Source organism: Alosa pseudoharengus, unplaced genomic scaffold (genome assembly GCF_046254945.1).
Source record: "Alosa pseudoharengus isolate Yale_2024_CS ecotype anadromous, Long Island Sound unplaced genomic scaffold, YU_APseudo_1.1 YU_APseudo_1.1_scf_4, whole genome shotgun sequence".
Taxonomy (NCBI): domain Eukaryota; kingdom Metazoa; phylum Chordata; class Actinopteri; order Clupeiformes; family Clupeidae; genus Alosa; species Alosa pseudoharengus.
In genome coordinates, this window is record NW_027468774.1 from 36,305,559 (window position 1) to 36,323,711 (window position 18,153).

Here is an 18,153-nt window from a genome sequence, read left to right on the forward strand (position 1 = left end):
CTAAACTTTGCAACAGCCCCACCTGTTGTCCATAATGTAGCGCTTCATCCTCTCACAGCGAATTAGGATGTGATGACAAATACGTCTTTGATTTAAAAAGAGAAAACACACACACACACACAGACACACACACACAAACACACACTTGCAAGTGAACACTGTACCTTACACAGAGGCTTCTCTATGAGATTGAAGAGCCTCTGTCTTGAGCACCTTTCTGTCTGTATGATCACTCAGTAAGCTTTAATCACACCTACTTGCACATAAAAGGCACATTTTCATAAATGTATGCATGATATCGCAGAAATTGCATTTCTCTGAGCACTCCTCTTACTCGCTATTATTAGTAATATCACATAAAAAAAAATGTGTGAGGATTACATCTGCATCTGCTGGATTTCTATTTTCATTGCACTGTCTGACAACATAATCTGAGTGTGTAATTTAATTTCAGACAGGGCAACTACAAATATCTTTTGAAGTATTAAGGTCAGGCAGCCGAGCCCAGGGCCAGGGCGATATCAGCTCTCTGAATGGAGGAGTTTGTCAGTGTAGCCGCAGTCTTGGATTTGACATTTTTCAGCACATGCCGAGAGCTGACCTACAAGGATGTTACATAACATGAGCCCTAGTGTTACTGTGTCATAAAGGCACTGCATAAAATCAAGCCCAGCCAGAGTCCAGACCTGAGTCCATCAAAATCTATGGGGGTAGCATAACGCCAAAGTGATGGCAAAGAACCGTTCCTGCTTGTTGCCTAAAAGGTGCGGACCAGAATCATTGTGGAGATATGAAGAGGCTTGGTAGCTATAAGAACCAATTTGAGTGCTGTGATGTTTCAATATGAAACATTTTAGACATGCTATTTTTCATTTTTAAAAAACCCCACGGTCTTACAACCTTTTTGCATGCGACAGTGTCATTTTCAGTCAGAACAAACATAATAGAGAAAATTGACATTAAATCAATATTTGCCAGTTGTATTAATTATTTTGGGCTCACCTATAGCTGTATCTAAAATCTGAAATATCTCAAATTGTACAGTTTGTTTAAAGAAAGTGTTTCCTACATTTGTTTTCTATAGTGAATGTAATCACCAAGTCTGTTCAATTCTGTTGCGAAATGGTTCATGACAAATGTAATAATGAGAGCAGATAGGTATGTAAATAACATTTTATATAGCTTTTCATCAAATATATGCAGTCAACACTTTCAAACTGTATAGAGTTAGCTGTTGAAGCTATTTATTATTTTAACAGTAGGAAGAAAAACTAGATCTTCCTCGATGACTTGCCTCATTTTGAGGGTCTGTGAAGCTCTTTCTCATTGAATATCAAAATGAATTTTCTATATTTCAAGACTCAATTTTCTTGTCTTTCTATATTTTTATTAGCCTGGGTGCCAGCCGAACTTAGTCCCGCCCACAACATTTGAGGTCGGGAAGTTCAGTCTGGCATCGCTCCGTTGTGGAGCAACTATGCTCACCCTAGATCTGGCGGACCAATCAAATCGGGCTTTACGATGATGGACAGGTGAGCAACAGCGCCTCGTCTATCACGTCATCTGAGCACCTTAGATTAGGTCTATGTTTGCAACAAAAACGCTGTGGCTAGAAGAAGACCCCATATAGAAAAAGCATATTATTTAATGAGGTTTTATCACCGAAAATGATTATTTCTGAGCCTTTCCCAGCTGTTTATAGGCCTAATATGTTTGTAGCATATCAGTGTTCAACAGAATTATTTTTAAAAAGGGAGGGGATATAGGCTATCAGTTTTTTCCTAATAGCCTACCCTACTATGTATCTTTTAGATTTCGCTAATGAGTGTTGTAGGAGATATTGACGGCACAATAACTTTTACAAAAGACCAGAAAACAATGTTAAGGCAATTGTGGAGAAGAAGGATGGTTCGTGTGTTCTCCCCCCCCCCCCGTATCAGTTAAAACACACCCCATAATTACGTCCCAATGGAGCAGTATCAGACTCATAATCTGACTAGAATTGAGTATGGCTACGTCAGGCTATATTTTTATATTTTTAATATACAAGTGAAATGCAAAATCTTTACATACGTACAGTCTGCACAACTTCAGACACAACTAAAAATAAAAAAAGCTTTTATTCACAGTAATGAACATTCAACTTGCATTAGCAAAGAGGTAAATCAATCAGGCTCCATTTAAAAGACACTTTATCTTACAGTAAACATTTATGGATTCCCTTTGTGGATCAATTAGAATTTATTTTTTTTAGAAAACTAAACAAAAATGCTGGCAGAACCTCCATCAGTGTCCAGTGTAGTTTCAACACATCGACTGTACTCTGTATGTCTTCTTTCATACCAGCTCAGTATTGGGCCAAATAAAAATTCACAGCGTTATGGATCCTCCAAACATAAGCATTTAACAAACATAAACATTGAACAGCAACAGAGAAAATTCACCCGTTTTGACACAAGGGGGCGCACATATGCCATGTAGATTTATAGCCAAACCAAAGTACACAGTGAGAGGCAACACAATGCAGCATATACATCTATTTCTTTACACGTCTATGGCCTGTTCCGCTTCACGGACTACATTCTGTATAAATCCGAGTGGTTAGCACAGCACAGAGCCTGCAATATGTGTGGTTGTATGTGAAATGGTGTTTAGCCGAGATCTTGCTACATTGAAGCATACATACAGCCACCTTGTGACGTGTTTCATGGAATGGACATTGTAGATATTGTTGTTTGGCAGAGAGGTTGTGCTGGGTCGCAGAGAGTCAGTGGCCAGTCAGTAGTGTGTAGTTATAGTGTGTGTCTGGGTGGGGCAAGGACCCTTGGGCAGTGAAACTGTAAGCTGCATAGGCCACTACAGATCCCAGCATCAGGCCGGCCATGTAGGACACCGTCATAGTGTTACCTGTGAGGAGGAAAAACACAGGAAAAACACTGAGGTGGAGAACATGTGTCTGTTATGTGTGTGTGTGTGTGTGTGTGTGTGTGTGTGTGTGTGTGTGTGTGTGTGTGTGTGCGCACACGTGCATGCGTGTGTGTGTATGTGTGTGTGTGTGTGTGTTTGTGTGCGTATGTTTGTGTGTGTGTGTATGTGTATGTGTGTGTGTGTGTGTGTGTGTGTGTGTGTGTGTGTGTGTGTGTGTGTGTGTGTTTGCGTGCGTATGTGTGTGTGTGTGTGTGTGTGTGTGTGTGTGTATGTGTATGTGTGTATGTGTGTGTGTGTGTGTGTGCGTGTGTGTGTGTGTGTGTGTGTGTGCGCGTGTGGGTGTGTGTGTGGGTGTGCGTGTGTGTTTTGCCTTTTGAATAGGGGTGTGTGAATATGTGATGAGTAGAATGGTGGACTTCTCAAACAGACATGGATATACAGTGCCTAGATTTGTTTTACCCACCACAGCTGCTACATTCACACACTCCTATTCAAAACACACACACACACACACACTCACACACACACACTCACACACACACACACACCTGTCCCATTGTCAAGATGTAACGTGTCTTCAAAGTGTTACGATACCTACCTGCTAGTTCCCTCTGTTCGGGGGCCACTTTGCCCGCCGCCTGGATCATGGGCACGCTGCCAAAGTAGCCATTAGTGACGCCCATGAGTAGGGAGAAGAGGCAGGGCCAGGCCGGGTGCCCGAGGGCAGGCCGCTGAGCGGGATACACGCACATGATGAACAGGGGGATGAAGACCACTCGCAGGCAGGAGAAGAATAGCAGACGGCTACCTTGCCATTCGTAGGGAATAGCAGCCAGGATCTGCAAAAGCAAGGCAAAGTGTATTAATATAGTGCAATTCATTCAAACACCAAGGTAATTTGAAGTGCATTACATAAATAAAAGCTAAACAACAGATAATAGTTAATGAAAGTAAAGTACATAAATCATCTCTACTAGAGCAGTGACTTCTGCTGGGAGATGTCACAGGTCTAGAGTCAGGTAGCCGACTCAGGCTGTGAGGTAGTTTGTTTAGATTGTAGGAAACTAATGCATTTAACAGACAGACAGGCAGCCAGCCAAAAAGGTAAACAGATCTGATAGACAAATAGATCCACTGAGTTACTGTTTTATAAGGAATTAAATAAAGAACAGACAGATAAATTGGCTGAGAGACCCAGGGAAATAAATGAACAGTCAAGAAGGGGAGATCCAAAAGGCGACACAATCCTTAACAACCCCCAGCAAATGAGAGACAGGAGCAGCAGAGCATCCACTGAGCCAGCGGCGCTCCCCAACTCGTAGCCTGACTTTGTCGGCCATAAATAACTAAAGAGACTACAGGGAGGACTGCAGCAAAACTCTAAGAAGCGGCAATTTATCTTCATTGCTGAAATGGCTCCACAATAGCACAGGGGTGGAGTTAGGTGGCACAACTCAGTTGATACCAATTGATGTGACCAATTAAGGGAGCGAGTGTGGGCATGGGGGGGTGGGAGGAGGTAGATGGCCAAGAGATCACCGTCATTTGTACAGGACAAAGCAAAAGAGAAAATGCAAGACAGCCTGTTAGTGACCAAAACAAAAATAACTTTTTTTTTAGACTCAAAGCAGATTAGGCTCTTGATAACACCTTTAGGCTTTTGAGTCAGTGCATACTGTGACACTGATAAAAGTGCTAAACATGGTAATGTGCATATGAAACAAGGAACAGGGATGGGCACATATAAAATACTGGACCTCAGGCCTTTTTCATTGTACATACTCTGAAATGGGCATTTCTTTGCTTTCACTGCAAAAACTGATACCTAACCAAGTGTTATAATCCAAATCTACAGACATAAGTACGACAAGTGCATACAGACAAGAATAAGTCTTCTTTCTGCAGTTGACTTACTTTGCCAACAAAGTCAGCCATGTTAAAGATAGCCATGATGAGGATAGGCAGCCATTCCCCTAACGTGGGATTGCGTATCTCAGACTCCAGACCAGGAAATAGGCACAAGGTGATGAAGTAGGTGATGGCTATTGATAGCATATAGGTCCAGATGACACGGGACACTACATATCGGTGCAGGATCATATCTGCAAAAGAAAGTTTAAAGCAAGTTAAGGAAACTTTGTTATTCTTTATCATATTTGTCATCATATTTCAATTGCTAAAACTACTACCACTATGAAATATTAAAACTAACTTCACAGACACATTTATAATTTTGAACATAAAGAATGTTTTGCCGAAATTAGCATGAAAACAATTATGTTTGTTTCCTCTTAAATCTCCTACAATGTACTCTCCATTTTGTTTTGAGGAACATTGTTATCTAGAGTGCCATCTCTTGACCACAAATCATTAGCCTACTGTGACCAGTGTGGTAGGGTTAATCCTGATAAGGAGGGTCAATAGAATGTTGCTAACGTTGATCGTGATGATACTGAAATCATTTCAAATTGCAGAAACTCACTCACAGCATTTAAAGTGGAATCATTATGCTATGTCAAGGCATTGAGGAAGCATACAATATTCTCTCTCACACAGGTTATACACGCCAGGGTGTAACAGCTACGACGCACAGCAAAGTTACATAGCATTACCAACCAAGTTACGAAGCATTACCACCTTTAACATGCATTATTTTTCTGATACCCGAACGCCGTGTTGTCCAAACTGAGTTTGGACCAGGCTAATGTGAACAAGTGTGAGTAAATGTGGTTGAATCAATAATATTTAGTATGTATATATGTATGTGTTAACATGTATGGACATGTGCACTATACCTATATAGGAGAGTACTTTGTTTATCTATATCACACTGTGTAGGAATGTTCATATCACATGCAATTCAACTGTCATGAGAAATACTGCTGCAGCAAACTGTCATTTTCTTTCTTACCCTTTAACCCTGGCCAGCTCTTCTTGATTTTAGCTTTGGGGATGCCAAACCTAACATATGCGTTTCCCCCTGCATATTCCCCCTCGTGCCGCTCCTCTAGGGGTGAACCGCCCACTGCACCATTGCCCTTGAAGGAAGAGAGAGAAAGAGAGAGAGAGAGACACACGTGCCCTGACTGTACTGAACACATTTCCTTGAAGGGGGAATCAGTCAGTAAGCATCTGTCAGTTAGCTTCTGATCAGATAGCTTGATAATTAATTATTTTTGGGGGCCAAGCAGCGAAGCTGCGAGGCAACCATTGTGTTTCTATGATTTCTTATTATTATTATTTAACATCTTTCTTCCGCCATTGGAGTCTATGGCAGCCCATAGAACCGTCTGGTGAAAAGTTGTGAAATTTGGCACACTGATTGAGGACAGTCTCATGGTCAATTTCACCAAGTTTCATGTTGGCACCTTGACCGCTCTAGCGCCACCAACAGGCCAAAGTTGGACGTGCGTTCACGCACGTAACTTCGGACCCGTATGACCGATTGTCAAAAATTAGGTATCGTTGGATTCCTTGGGCCAAGACGAGTTCAACGCACCCTATGACGTCATTTTCCGCCATGATGGATTTTCCGCCATTTTGGATTTTATCAAAAACACTAAAACGGCTTCTCTGGTCACAAATTTTGTCCAATCGACACCAAACTTCACACACATCATCTACAGAACACGCTACTTTAGCGAATTACTTTTTGTCTTCGGAAATAAAACCGTTCGCCCGTAACAGCCAATCAAATTTTGCGGCGAAGCCGCCAAACAGGAAGTGAACTCATATCTCAGCAACCCTTTCATGTATCATAACCAAACGTAGTATATAGACTACTGACCCCATCAAGAGGACGCTCAAAAATTTTGGTAACCTTTGACCTCTAGGGGGCGCTGCAATTAAGACACATGCCTTTTGGCCTTTAGCTGCTGTTGTGCTTAGAATTAACATGCACTAGTGGTGTCTGACAATACTGTGGAAGGTCCTTAGGTCAACAGAGGACAACTTGTGACATCAACATAATTGATTTGGCCGCCATATTGGATTTAATCAAAAACATGAATAAGTATTCGCAAGTCACAAATTTCAGCTGATCGATCCTCGCCAAAATTGGCAGAGACCATCTTCAGACCATGCCTTATCAGTGTATTTTTTTCTGGAACAATTGACTGAAGCGTTCGCCTGTAACAGCCAATCGAAATTTGCGGCGAAGCCGCCAAACAGGAAGTGAGCTCATATCTCAGCAACGCTTTCATGTATCAAAACCAAACTTAGTACATGGTCCTCAGGACCCACCAGGAGGACGCTCAAGAAATTTGGTGACCTTTGACCTCTAGGGGGCTCTGTAATTGGCAAAAATGTATTTTGGCCTGTAGTTGCTGCATTATTCTGCAATGGAGGTCAATGGCAGCCCATAGAACCGTCTGGTTCATCCTGATGATGCACAAATAATTTGGTGACCTTTGACCTCTATGGGGGCATTGAAATCACAGCAAGCATGATCATATCTCAATCGATCTTTTATTTTTGATGTGAAACTGATGACAGCGAGTTCCATCCAGTTAATTCTAATGCGTGCGTGTAAGGGTGGGGCAGGGTGGGACGGGCAGGGGCGATTGCGGCGGTGGGTTGGCTGGGTGAGGGGGCGGCGACACTCAGCCCTGGTTCAGCCACACAAAATCAGTTATGTTTTGATGTGAAACTTGACCTTGTAACTCAGCCAATCTTGGGTTGTTTGACATGGAACTTGCTGTGACTGCTTAATGCTATATGCCTGATGCCACGGCATTGAGTTGCATGGCAAATCTGGCCTGCTGAACTGGCTGCTTGGCCCCCACATTGCTGCTTGCAGCTATATTTTTCCTTGCTTTTTTTCCCTCAGTGCGACAACAACAGAAAAAAAAGCATGTCAAAGACAGTGCCAAAAATGAACAGGACGACGTAACCTTGTTTGAGAGTGCAGGGCCAGGACTCAGCTATGATGATAGATAGTCTGATGAGCTAGCGCTTTTGGGGGAATGGTACAGAGGGGGGTGGGCGGATTGTGTGTGTGGAGAGGGGTGGGGGTATGTGGAGAGAACTATTAGCTGATTAAGTGCATGCCTAGGCCAGTAAAAGCACTCTCTTTAATTGGTTGACAAGAAAAAGGACTGTGGCCCAGGGCAACTTGGAACTGGAGCAATGCAAAAAAAATGTCTCAGGAGAAATTGACCACTCCCAGTGACGGTGTTCCATAATCAAAACAAAAGAAGAAAATATCCTTTTGTATAGCATACCACAAGATATAAGTGCTAAAGAAAACCAAATAAGCTACCATTGGTGACCACATATACTGTAAGCGTCTTCATTCATGAGGGAATTGATCGTTTTTCTGTGCTAGGTTCCCAAGGCCATCGCCTTTATGGCATACAGTTACTATAGGAACACATTTCCATCTTGGAATATGGCTCTTAGTATTCAGACTATCACCTTGAAGGGAAAAATATTATTTCACTCTGGAGTGCTTAAATAAATCTTCGGCAAACGGTCTCAGGCTAAGTGGACACTATATCACGCTTACTTGGGATCCTTCACTGAAACAAATTGGAGTCATTCAGAGCCACCAGTGAAGTGAGCCATCAAAAACTGAATAAATTAGCAGACTGATTTTCAAGGAGGACACAAAACCCAGATAAGAACAAATGATCATCATCTGCTCCCTTATCTCACGTTCAGCATCATGATCGATTAAAAATTCACCACACAGATGAAGTCTGCATAAAAAAGTCAAAAATGAGAAGTTTTACAATTGCTTAAATCTTTTGGGGATAAAAAGAATAAGATAAACAAGACAAATAACTTGCACACCAGTATTTAAATTATGCTGTTTCCATCAAGCCTTGTTAATTTCATTGTTGCTTTAGGTTTACAGAGAGTTACAAAAAAGTACATAATGCTCCCTCGCAGGCTTCGTAAGTGCTTAGGGAGAGTTCTGATTTAATTTATTGTGGCTTATTGATGTCGGTTTGGCTGGAGATAGCTGCTTCCAGCAGATAACCAACAACTGATCCAAGCTGGGCATACAGGATTGATGTAATTATTCAGGGCCCTAAAGCAAATATGAGAATTGGAATGGATTCTCCATTTTGGTTCAGGACTACTAGTGAAAATGCAGTTTCAGGTGTTGCTGCTGAGTAGATGACCTTCTGCAGAGCAATCCAAACAATATCTTATTTGCCAATTGTGAGGAAAAACTTACTCTGTATCGCCTACAAAAATCATTAATTAAATGGCATTGGCTGGCCAGTAGACACCATTAATTGTGCCAGCGCCAACAGAGCGATGTTTAGATGTATATTTCAGATTACTGGAAGGCTTGGGGCAAATGACTCTGCATGTCGCGCTACGAGTGGTGGTACGAGCAGATGTACTAGAGATCATCAGCAGTCGGATGTTGTTTTGAGAAAACAACACTTACCTACTATTAATTGTTAGTACCATCTGCAGTAGTGCTGTAACAAGACCATATTCATCCAGCCATATTGCCACACTGTTTCTTTCTGTAGCTTTTTTTTGTCTTGTTTTTTTGTTTTTGTTTTTTATCCTGCCACCCCCCCCCCCCCCCCCCCCCTTCGGAGGACAACTTTATTTTTTAATACAGCTCAATGAATTACATTCACTTGTCGTACCATATTTTAGCAAGAAGATATTTGTAAAAAGTGAAAGGGTAGCATACATAGATCTAGTGTGGGACAGAAACACAAGACAAAACATAGTGATAGAAAAACAGACACATGACAAGACAGTGGGACAGGATCAGACTATTAGGACAAGACAAGGTGACAGATAGACAAGAGACAAGACAGGTAGACAAGACTAAGACAGGGCAGATGAGTAAGTACTGCAGCTATGTTTTGGTAGAATTTGTATTGGTTAAATTCAGAAAGGTTATGAATGGGTTCCAGGTATCTTCAAAGGCTGACATATGCTTCTTTTGGAGAGCATTATTGTTTTCCATTGAAATGTGCTCTGCAATATGCTATAATGAGCTAATAAGCTATAATGTCCTTAATGTTGTCAGCCACAGGGGCTTTGCGGGTATTTTGCAGTCCACAATGCTCTGCAGTCTGCTATATGATGATGAGTTGTATGACACAGGTGTTCAAGACCTTAATTTAAAAGTCCATTTCCAATTTAAAAGAATCAAAGTTAAAAACGTTCATGTTCCGTCGCAACTCCCTTACACCACTGCCACTATACTCTTTCTCTCTCAATCCGCTCAAAAATTATTAAACCTAAAAAAAATCCACAGCAAGAGGAAATAAACTTACAAATCTTACTTCCTCTGTAATGACATCATGGTGGACCTGGTACTCGGAGCCGGGCTGGTGGCCGTGGTCCTTGGGATGGCTGAGGCCTTGGCGGGCAAGGCTGGTGTAGTACTGGACGAAGTGCGTGCGTCGCACCAACAGGTGCAGCAGGAAGCACATGAGCTCCATGCAGATGGAAATGAGGAAGAAGATGATGGTGTTCTTCCTCTCGTTCTTGATCAGCAGCTTGGTGAAGATGCGGCTGAGGGAGATGATGACCCCTGCGGTGCCTGGGAAGGAGGAGTTGAGGCTTGTTTACCATGTGCTTAAAAGTGTGGGGCCCTTTTTGACCATTTGGCTTTCTTTGCAACACTAATTCAAGTCCAAACACTAATTCAACAACACTCAGCCAGGTAACTGAGGAGGGCAATGTGTTTCCCAAAAACTGTCTTATAAAGATGTTACTTTCATTTGGTATCATATTATTTAAATTGTAAATATAAGAATGTAAAATAATACAGGACATTATTATTCATTCTAGCATTAAAACAGTGAATATTTAGGAAAAACATCTTATTTTATTCTGCCTTGGCATACTGTTCTTCTATGAGAATACTTTGGAGTCTTTCATTGGCATAGCAAAAAAGTACATAAATAATGCATGTAGAGCACAGTGAGTGCTTAATCTATTTATAGAGTGACATTATTGTCCAATCACAGCCTGTGAGGACAGGTAGCTCAGATGTTTGAGTTTCCCTTCTCCAGTTAGGCAGATATGACAACTTTCAGCTGGATAAAAGAATAATAGGTACAACCTAAGGCAAATCTGGAGTGCTGGTGTGATGGGATTTTGTGTCAGGGAGAGAGAGAGACAAGGGACAGGGAACTGTGTTGAGCACTGCAACATTTGAGCATTGCAGTATTTCAGCTAAAAACTACAGCAGTAATACTGACTGAATGATTGAGTGAAAGCCTCAGACAAAGTAGTTATAAATAATTCATGATCAGTAGTCAATTACTCTAGTCTAGATGGCTAATTAAATTGTTATTATTACATTATTACTTAATTACTTATTAATTACATTTACACAAGGTACTAAGTTACTGCATGCCTATAACTTTACCTTATGAAACTGAAAAAAGTCTGTCTCTGCCTAGTTGTACATCATATAATACCTGGCTAAAATAACCCATGCAGTGCAGTATAAATATCACTGGAGTGACAGTGGTAAGTAATGCATATGTGTTGTGAAACATGAGAGATGTGTGTACAGCCTTGTAATCTTACTTTCTCCTGTCATAACGCCTTGTGTGTATCTCTTTGGAAGCATCCCCATGTAGCCATAGAAACTCGACTGCTGCACTGAGAAAGAAAAGAGGCGTGTAAGACATGTATAGTGCCACAAACAGCAAATAAAACAACAGACACCTAACACAACAATCCATCAGTACAGAGGCAGAGACAGATATAGGCAGGGGGTGAAATAATACCTGTGCATCCAAATGCCACAACACCCACGGAGACCAAGTTGATGACATACGCCTGCTTTGTGGTGAACTTCTCCAGCCACACATCAAAGACGCTGACAAACAGCAGCGGGCCCAGAGCAAAGACGTAACCTGAAGGGATCACATTCAATTGGCTGGCATCCATAACACATAGCTATTTTGACAGATACCATGATTCACACACCGGGGGACAGAACTCGCGCCAGAGAAAACCAGAGACAGCAGCACTCATGTTGAAAAGGGATTCGAGCGATTTCGAGGACACTCATTTTATGAGTAATCAGGCGAAATTGTACTAAAAGCAAAACTTTCTACTCCCCCACAGTTCTTTGCATCCATTAAATCCCATATTTTACAACCTTTAAGACCTTCTTCAGTTATTTTTAAGTATTGCTTTTTCAGTGGTGCCAGATCATTCTACGCACATCAAGATAAAACTGCAGCATGCGAATAGTATTTATCCGCCAATTATGTTTCCGGCATTTTTACAGTCAAACAGTGTGCAATGCACAAATGTTATTATAACTATCAGAAAATTTTTATCAAAGCAGAACAGGTACAGCTGTGTCTGAGCAATAACTGGGATTCACGCCCAACCACGGCTTAATTATGCAGAACACAGCCTGGTACACACAGAGGGAAAGCTTGTACGTGGGCTGACTAAAATGTATGTCTGCTAATGTGTGTGTGTCTGTGTGTGTGTATTTGTATTATAATGGCAACTGTCTTCATTAATAAAGAAAGGGCACACTGTGGCACATTCTAAAGGAAATGCATCTTAACGGTAACCCGCGGTAAATTCAGTCTTTTATATGCTAAACGCCTCTTTTATCCATTTCCCAGGGTGTTCATTAATTGCACAGCAAAACAACACAGGAAGGACCACAGTCAGGAAGAAGACATGACTGATGTAGCTGCGTCTCTGTGTGTGTGTGTGTGTGTGTGTGTGTGTATGTGTGTGTGTGTGTGTGTGTGAGTGTGTGTGTGTGCATGCGCATATTGCATACTGCCTCTCAAATCCCTAGAGGCCACTTCTCTCTCAGGTCAATCAGCCATAGCCAGCCCTTTGCTCCTGTCTGTGTGTTTACCCGTCCATCATTGTAAGAGAGAGTGTGTGTGTGTGTGTGTGTGTGTGTGTGTGTGTGTGTGTGTGTGTGTGTGTGTGTGTGTGTGGAGTGGGGTGTTGTTCATGTGCCAGGTTTTGTTTATGTCTTTGTCTTGCTGCCTACCTGGCCTGGGTGTAGATCAGTATGTGTGTGTGTGTGTGTATGTGCTTACATTGTGCGCATTTGCTTTTCTTTCCCAAACATGTCTCTTCTCCCATTGGTGTGTGTGTGTGTGTGTGTGTGTGTGTGTGTGTGTGCTTGTGTCAATGCGCATGAGCAAACAGCCTTACCCACTGTGATCCTGGTGTGCAGGCTCAGCCTCTCCACTAGAACATTGTTCAGAATCACAGCCACCAAGGCAATGAGGATGTACGTCAGACTCATGTCAAAGACAATGGAAGTGCCTGAAAAGGACATCATAAAAGGCCTGTCTGACATGGCATTTAACTGCAAAGAACAGCCATTTTCATGATTTGAAATAACACTGAATAGCACAAAACTAACCAAACCAGGGTCAAGTGTTCCAGCAGAGGACAGACATTTAGAGAAAATGGTAGAGAAAATGCAACTCGCCTGGACAATTAGGCTGAGAATAAGAAAGGTAATTTGTGTCCATGATAGCAGGACTAAACGGCGTACCTTCAAATTTATGGTGTAGGTAGTCCACATCTGTGATAAAACTGTTGTAAGGCAGTAAAAAGCCAACTCCAGCCAGCAACATGGCAAAGTATATCCCATGGTAACGATCATCTGGAATAGGCTCCTCAAACGCTTAAGGTAACAGCACAAATGCAAGACCTTGTAAATACAGCATCAGTTTAAGATTGCAGTCAATTTCACAATTGGTGCTGATGTGTAAACACCATTTTGCATCTATTGCTAACCCCGCTAGCTAGCCTGAACATCCTGTCATTTGTCTTGATTTCTTTGATTTCTGATCAGAACGTTATCATTATGAGGTGTTGTTCAATTCATATCATGTTATTCTTTGACCGACAAAGTTTCAAATTCCTAATATAAAATAAAATTGTCGTTTCTAATACTGCACTAAGAACCTAGCACTCCATCTCTAGCCTCATATTTTACCCAGAGCAATCAAAACATCAGATCAGCAATGCTATTTTAATGACAAAACCTCATATGGGACGTGTTCAGAGTGTAAACAGGGCTCTGAAAGGGAAATGTCATGTTTGGTACGTGGAGATTTGATTAAAGTAACCTTTCGTGTCCATGGCAACATACAGAGAGACGAGTGCCTGTGTACAATAACACAATTAGGCTTTGGTGAGCCCTTGGAATCGCATCAGTGGTCATTATTACAACCATGTTAGACCCTCACCATCTCCCCACCCACAGGCAAAATGCAGATGACAGGTTGAAGTCAGAGAGAATTATCAGCTATGATTCTATTAAATGTTTTTGGCAAATACATTCCATATTTTGCGTTTTAAAACAATTGCATTTCAGTCAATTTAAGACTGATTTATGCTCTCAAAGAAGAAGATGTCTTCAGACGTTGAGCTATAACAACAATCTAGCAATTACAATCTTCAAACTCATTTAAAATGTGATCACTATGCTAGTACATCCATGCATGTGCATAGTAATAATTCATATTTAGAATAAGCTAGACAGCTATTGATGTTGACTAATTAGTCATAGTGCACACACACTGATGAGCTTATCCAGCTGTAGATAATGTTATTATTTTGATGTCATTTGAAACCATGCTTTATACTGGATTACAGAATAAAGACGAATGTACACCTTTTTCTGTTTTACAACACTAAAATACACTATCATGTCTGAACATAGTATTATGTTGATATGTGCATCCCTGCACTTAAATCCCCTACCCTACAAGCTGACGGACAGACTAAAACATTGGCTCCAATATATCAAAAATATGTATGTGGTGTTGCAAGGCAAGATGCGTGAGAAGTAGACTCTTCAGAAACCTAAGCCAGGCTTAAAACCATTTTCACAGCTGTGTAAGAATGGTGCTACTATGGTAGTTATATATTCTAGCTATATATTCTGCTATCTTCTTCAGGAAGGCGTCACACATTCACACTGTCAATCACATGTCAAGCTTTTTGCAAACCTCCAAGATTTCAGTCATTTGAGTAAATATCACCTACTGGTAAATGGTAAAAGATGCATTATGAAGTCTATCAAAACATCTCAACCTTGGGAGACTTAACAGCCGAAACAACAGTTTAGTCCACCATAGTCAGATACACACTGTTTCAGATATACACAGGAGATATGTTAAATTCCTAGTGCAACAGGGGATTTCCCAATCAACACTTAAGCCTATTTACCATCAAAAACAAGATAACATCACCGACAGAACAGCCTTCGAGAGCATTTCACTAGACTTATCAAGCAGGTAAATACTCAAATAGACTCAGGTAAATATTTCACATCTCACCTGGCTCAGACAGAGCGAGGACTCCTTTTTCAGATATGTCTTTGCTGTGGCATTCCTCCTCCTCCAGCTGGTAGCTCTCGAAGCTGAAGCTCATGACCACGTTGCCCTCGGGCGTCTGCGCAGGTGTGTGGGGCTTACGCCTCTCCACACCCTTCGAGCCCATGGCGGTGGATCAGACCCTGTTCCGGTTGGACACAGATGGCGGCGACGCTCCGCACACTTGAGGCGGCCAGGTGTCAAAAGGGCACGAGGCTGCAGGAAAAACGGCACAATCTGGGAGCAATCTGTGGAGGATCGAAGATGTTGCGTCCGGGTTGAGTTGAAGTGTACTCATATATCACATATGAGCTCATATTGTGTGTGCTACTACTGTGCTGGTGATGCTGCTATGTGCAGATGACCCATGAGCTACCAGAACATTTGCTTGATTTGCTTAAAATGGTACAATGTTTCCCCACATGTTTAACAGCATCTTGAGATTATGCATAATGACACCCCAAAGCAATATAAGCACAGACTGCTGTCATTCTCCATAATACTGAGTTGATTACAACATACATGCCCATGTTCCAAACCATTACAAATGAGTTCATCCATACTGACCTCACACAACAAAATGTATACATTTTAGGTTTGGGCTAAAATGCAAGCCTCTGTTTTGCAGGGGTATTTCTCTTCATTCTGTGTGTGTGCCAAGGTCTGTTAGTGTGTAAGCTCCCTCTCAATCTCACTGTCTTCTGAAGGTGCTCTACTTTTCATCCAAGTTCATTTCATCAAATTTAAAAATTCACATGAATATGCATTTTTGCAGCAATGTAAGCACACACATATAATATGAAGCCAGCCAATAGCCCCAGAGTTCATAAATATAAATGAAGTTCCTCTGGGCATCATTATGAATTTGGCCTCTAAACAATAGTCAGGGGAAATTCAATAAAACGTTTTCGGTGTAACAATTAGGTAATTGCATCTGCTGTGCCGGCTCCACATAAGTTGAGAGATGGCTCGATCGCTGGGTGTCCGTCAGCAAATAGACATTAAATCGCACTGCCTGTCAGACAGGGGAAACACAATGGGCCTTTGGAAGTGATGGGTTACGTCACACCAGCCTTCAATATTACAGGACTAGCCCTGTAAAGCATGTGAATGTTGCCCGCAGGCAAATTTCTGCTTGGTTAGACATGTTATTTGATGTTTCACCTCTCTCTCTCTCTCTCTCTCTCTCTCTCTCTTTCTCTTGCTCTCATTTGTCTGGTACTAAAATAGAGACCCTTTTTATTCAGAGATTCTGTTTTAAAAAGCAGTGTCTTATGGAGACTCTGCTGAAGTAAATCTTAGGTTATTTCAAGTACCTGCCTGAGAATAACTCTATCAGATGATTAAGACAATTCTATTCAGCTTCACCATGACTGCAGTGAGTTCAGTGATTATAAACTATCCATGTGTGGCCAAAGAAAAATGATGTAATGATTGTACAGTGATGCTAGGATGACTATGGTGGTCTTTCAAATGTGGCTTAATCGAATTTGATGCAGATTAAAAAAACAAGGTGATGAAAAAGGCCATAGAGCAGCAAGGTATGCTTACCCCGAGTTCAACTTGACCTAGCCACACACATCACTCATCTAGTGCCTTATGCTGTTTACCTAAGCTATTGCATGTCAACAGTGTTGTGAAAAGCAAATAGGGTCTGGCTCTGGTCCACGCCTCCCCAGCAATGGACTGCTTGGGGCGGTCCACATTGAAAACTACAATTACCACCAACAGCTGGTGAGCATGCGAGTGCAATAAGTCAAACAGTGCCAAATGATTATTTCAGAAAATAGCTTATCGGGCATGCAGTCAGACTGTATATTTTCATTTCCATATAGGTTCCAAAAACAGACGATGACAGGTCAGAGGAGGTGTTTAGCAAGGGAGGCAGTCAATTTCGTCCAGGCTTACTTACACTACCATTTTCCTAGCAATTAGCAACACAGCAACATTAATAGACCAATCTTTCTCCTGTGTCTCAGCAGTTGGAGGCGCTCACAATATCGCACGACTCAAATAATAGCAGAGCAGAATGAAATCATCATGTGGTTTAACAAACTTCACTTTGTTTTAGTTTTGAACATTCAATCACAAAGGTAGGATATTAGACAATTTCTAAAATATACATTTTACATAAATGCCCCAAAAAATCCTTAAGAGTTTTTGCAAAGCTTCTGAAAAAATAACACGTAAACAATGCCTATAACATTAGTATTATTCTCGCCTGATGGCCTGTTCGGAGACTGGATGGACAACAAATGCTATGCATAGTAAAAGTATTTATAAGATGTAGACGGAAAACATGTTTTCCATGCTATTCTGGTAGATTACCTATTGTCCATAACCACATTTAAACCTCTCAAATAATGCAATTTACCCATGAAAAGGGGGGAAACAACAGGTTAATGCTTACCTTCGACGAAATATTTAACGTTTAAGACAACGTAGTGCTATCCTGCATGTAGGCTGTAGGCTGCTCCATAAAGATAATGGTAATATTGCATTAACCATCAGTTGCGCTTCAGGGACGAATCCATTGACTAGCACTCCGGCAACGAGGTCTTCAAGGTGCACACACATCCAGCACTAGCCGCTCGCGTTGTCATCCTCCCTCCCACACAGCAAAACCGTATCAACAATCTCTGTATCCAGCAAAGGCTGCCAGAAGCCCTGCTTAATGTCATTTCGGCGATTTAAAGGGGACCAGGACGCTAGCACATTTCCAGCACATTTAGCCTCTGACAAAGCAGACACTTTGTTGGTCCTGTTGAAATTGTAAAAAAAAGACCAGCAGTATGTTAATAAAACTGTCGTCGTCACTAGCTTTTTTTGTTTGTGCTTTGATGTTGACAGATGATGAGGATGACACTTTAGCCTTACGTAAAAAGTAGGAGGCTACATGGTCTGA

At 41.5% G+C, this 18,153-nt stretch overlaps 1 protein-coding gene across 1 annotated transcript; it reads right to left on the reverse strand.

Annotated features, from left to right (window-relative positions):
* Positions 1–2,150: 2,150 nt before the first annotated feature.
* slc29a4a (solute carrier family 29 member 4a) lies at positions 2,151–17,808 on the reverse strand. Its single transcript, XM_076267077.1, has 11 exons — positions 17,659–17,808; positions 15,213–15,496; positions 13,418–13,549; positions 13,069–13,182; positions 11,655–11,783; positions 11,452–11,526; positions 10,185–10,453; positions 5,840–5,966; positions 4,843–5,030; positions 3,527–3,767; positions 2,151–2,907 (listed from the first exon to the last, which is right to left on the reverse strand). Exons 2-11 carry the CDS (start codon positions 15,373–15,375, stop codon positions 2,768–2,770), a joined length of 1,578 nt encoding a protein of 525 aa, XP_076123192.1. The 5' UTR covers positions 15,376–15,496; positions 17,659–17,808; the 3' UTR covers positions 2,151–2,767.
* Between the last annotated feature and the right edge of the window lie 345 nt (positions 17,809–18,153).

Excerpts from the sequence above, each read along its gene's own strand:
- slc29a4a (XM_076267077.1), bottom strand. The coding sequence starts at position 15,375 with ATGGGCTCGAAGGGTGTGGAGAGGCGTAAGCCCCACACACCTGCGCAG. Across the intron at positions 11,784-13,068 it reads GCACACCAGGATCACAGTGG|GTTACGTCTTTGCTCTGGGC; the intron begins GTAAGGCTGTTT and ends TGATCCCTTCAG. Across the intron at positions 10,454-11,451 it reads AGGCGTTATGACAGGAGAAA|GCACCGCAGGGGTCATCATC; the intron begins GTAAGATTACAA and ends CCTCCTTCCCAG.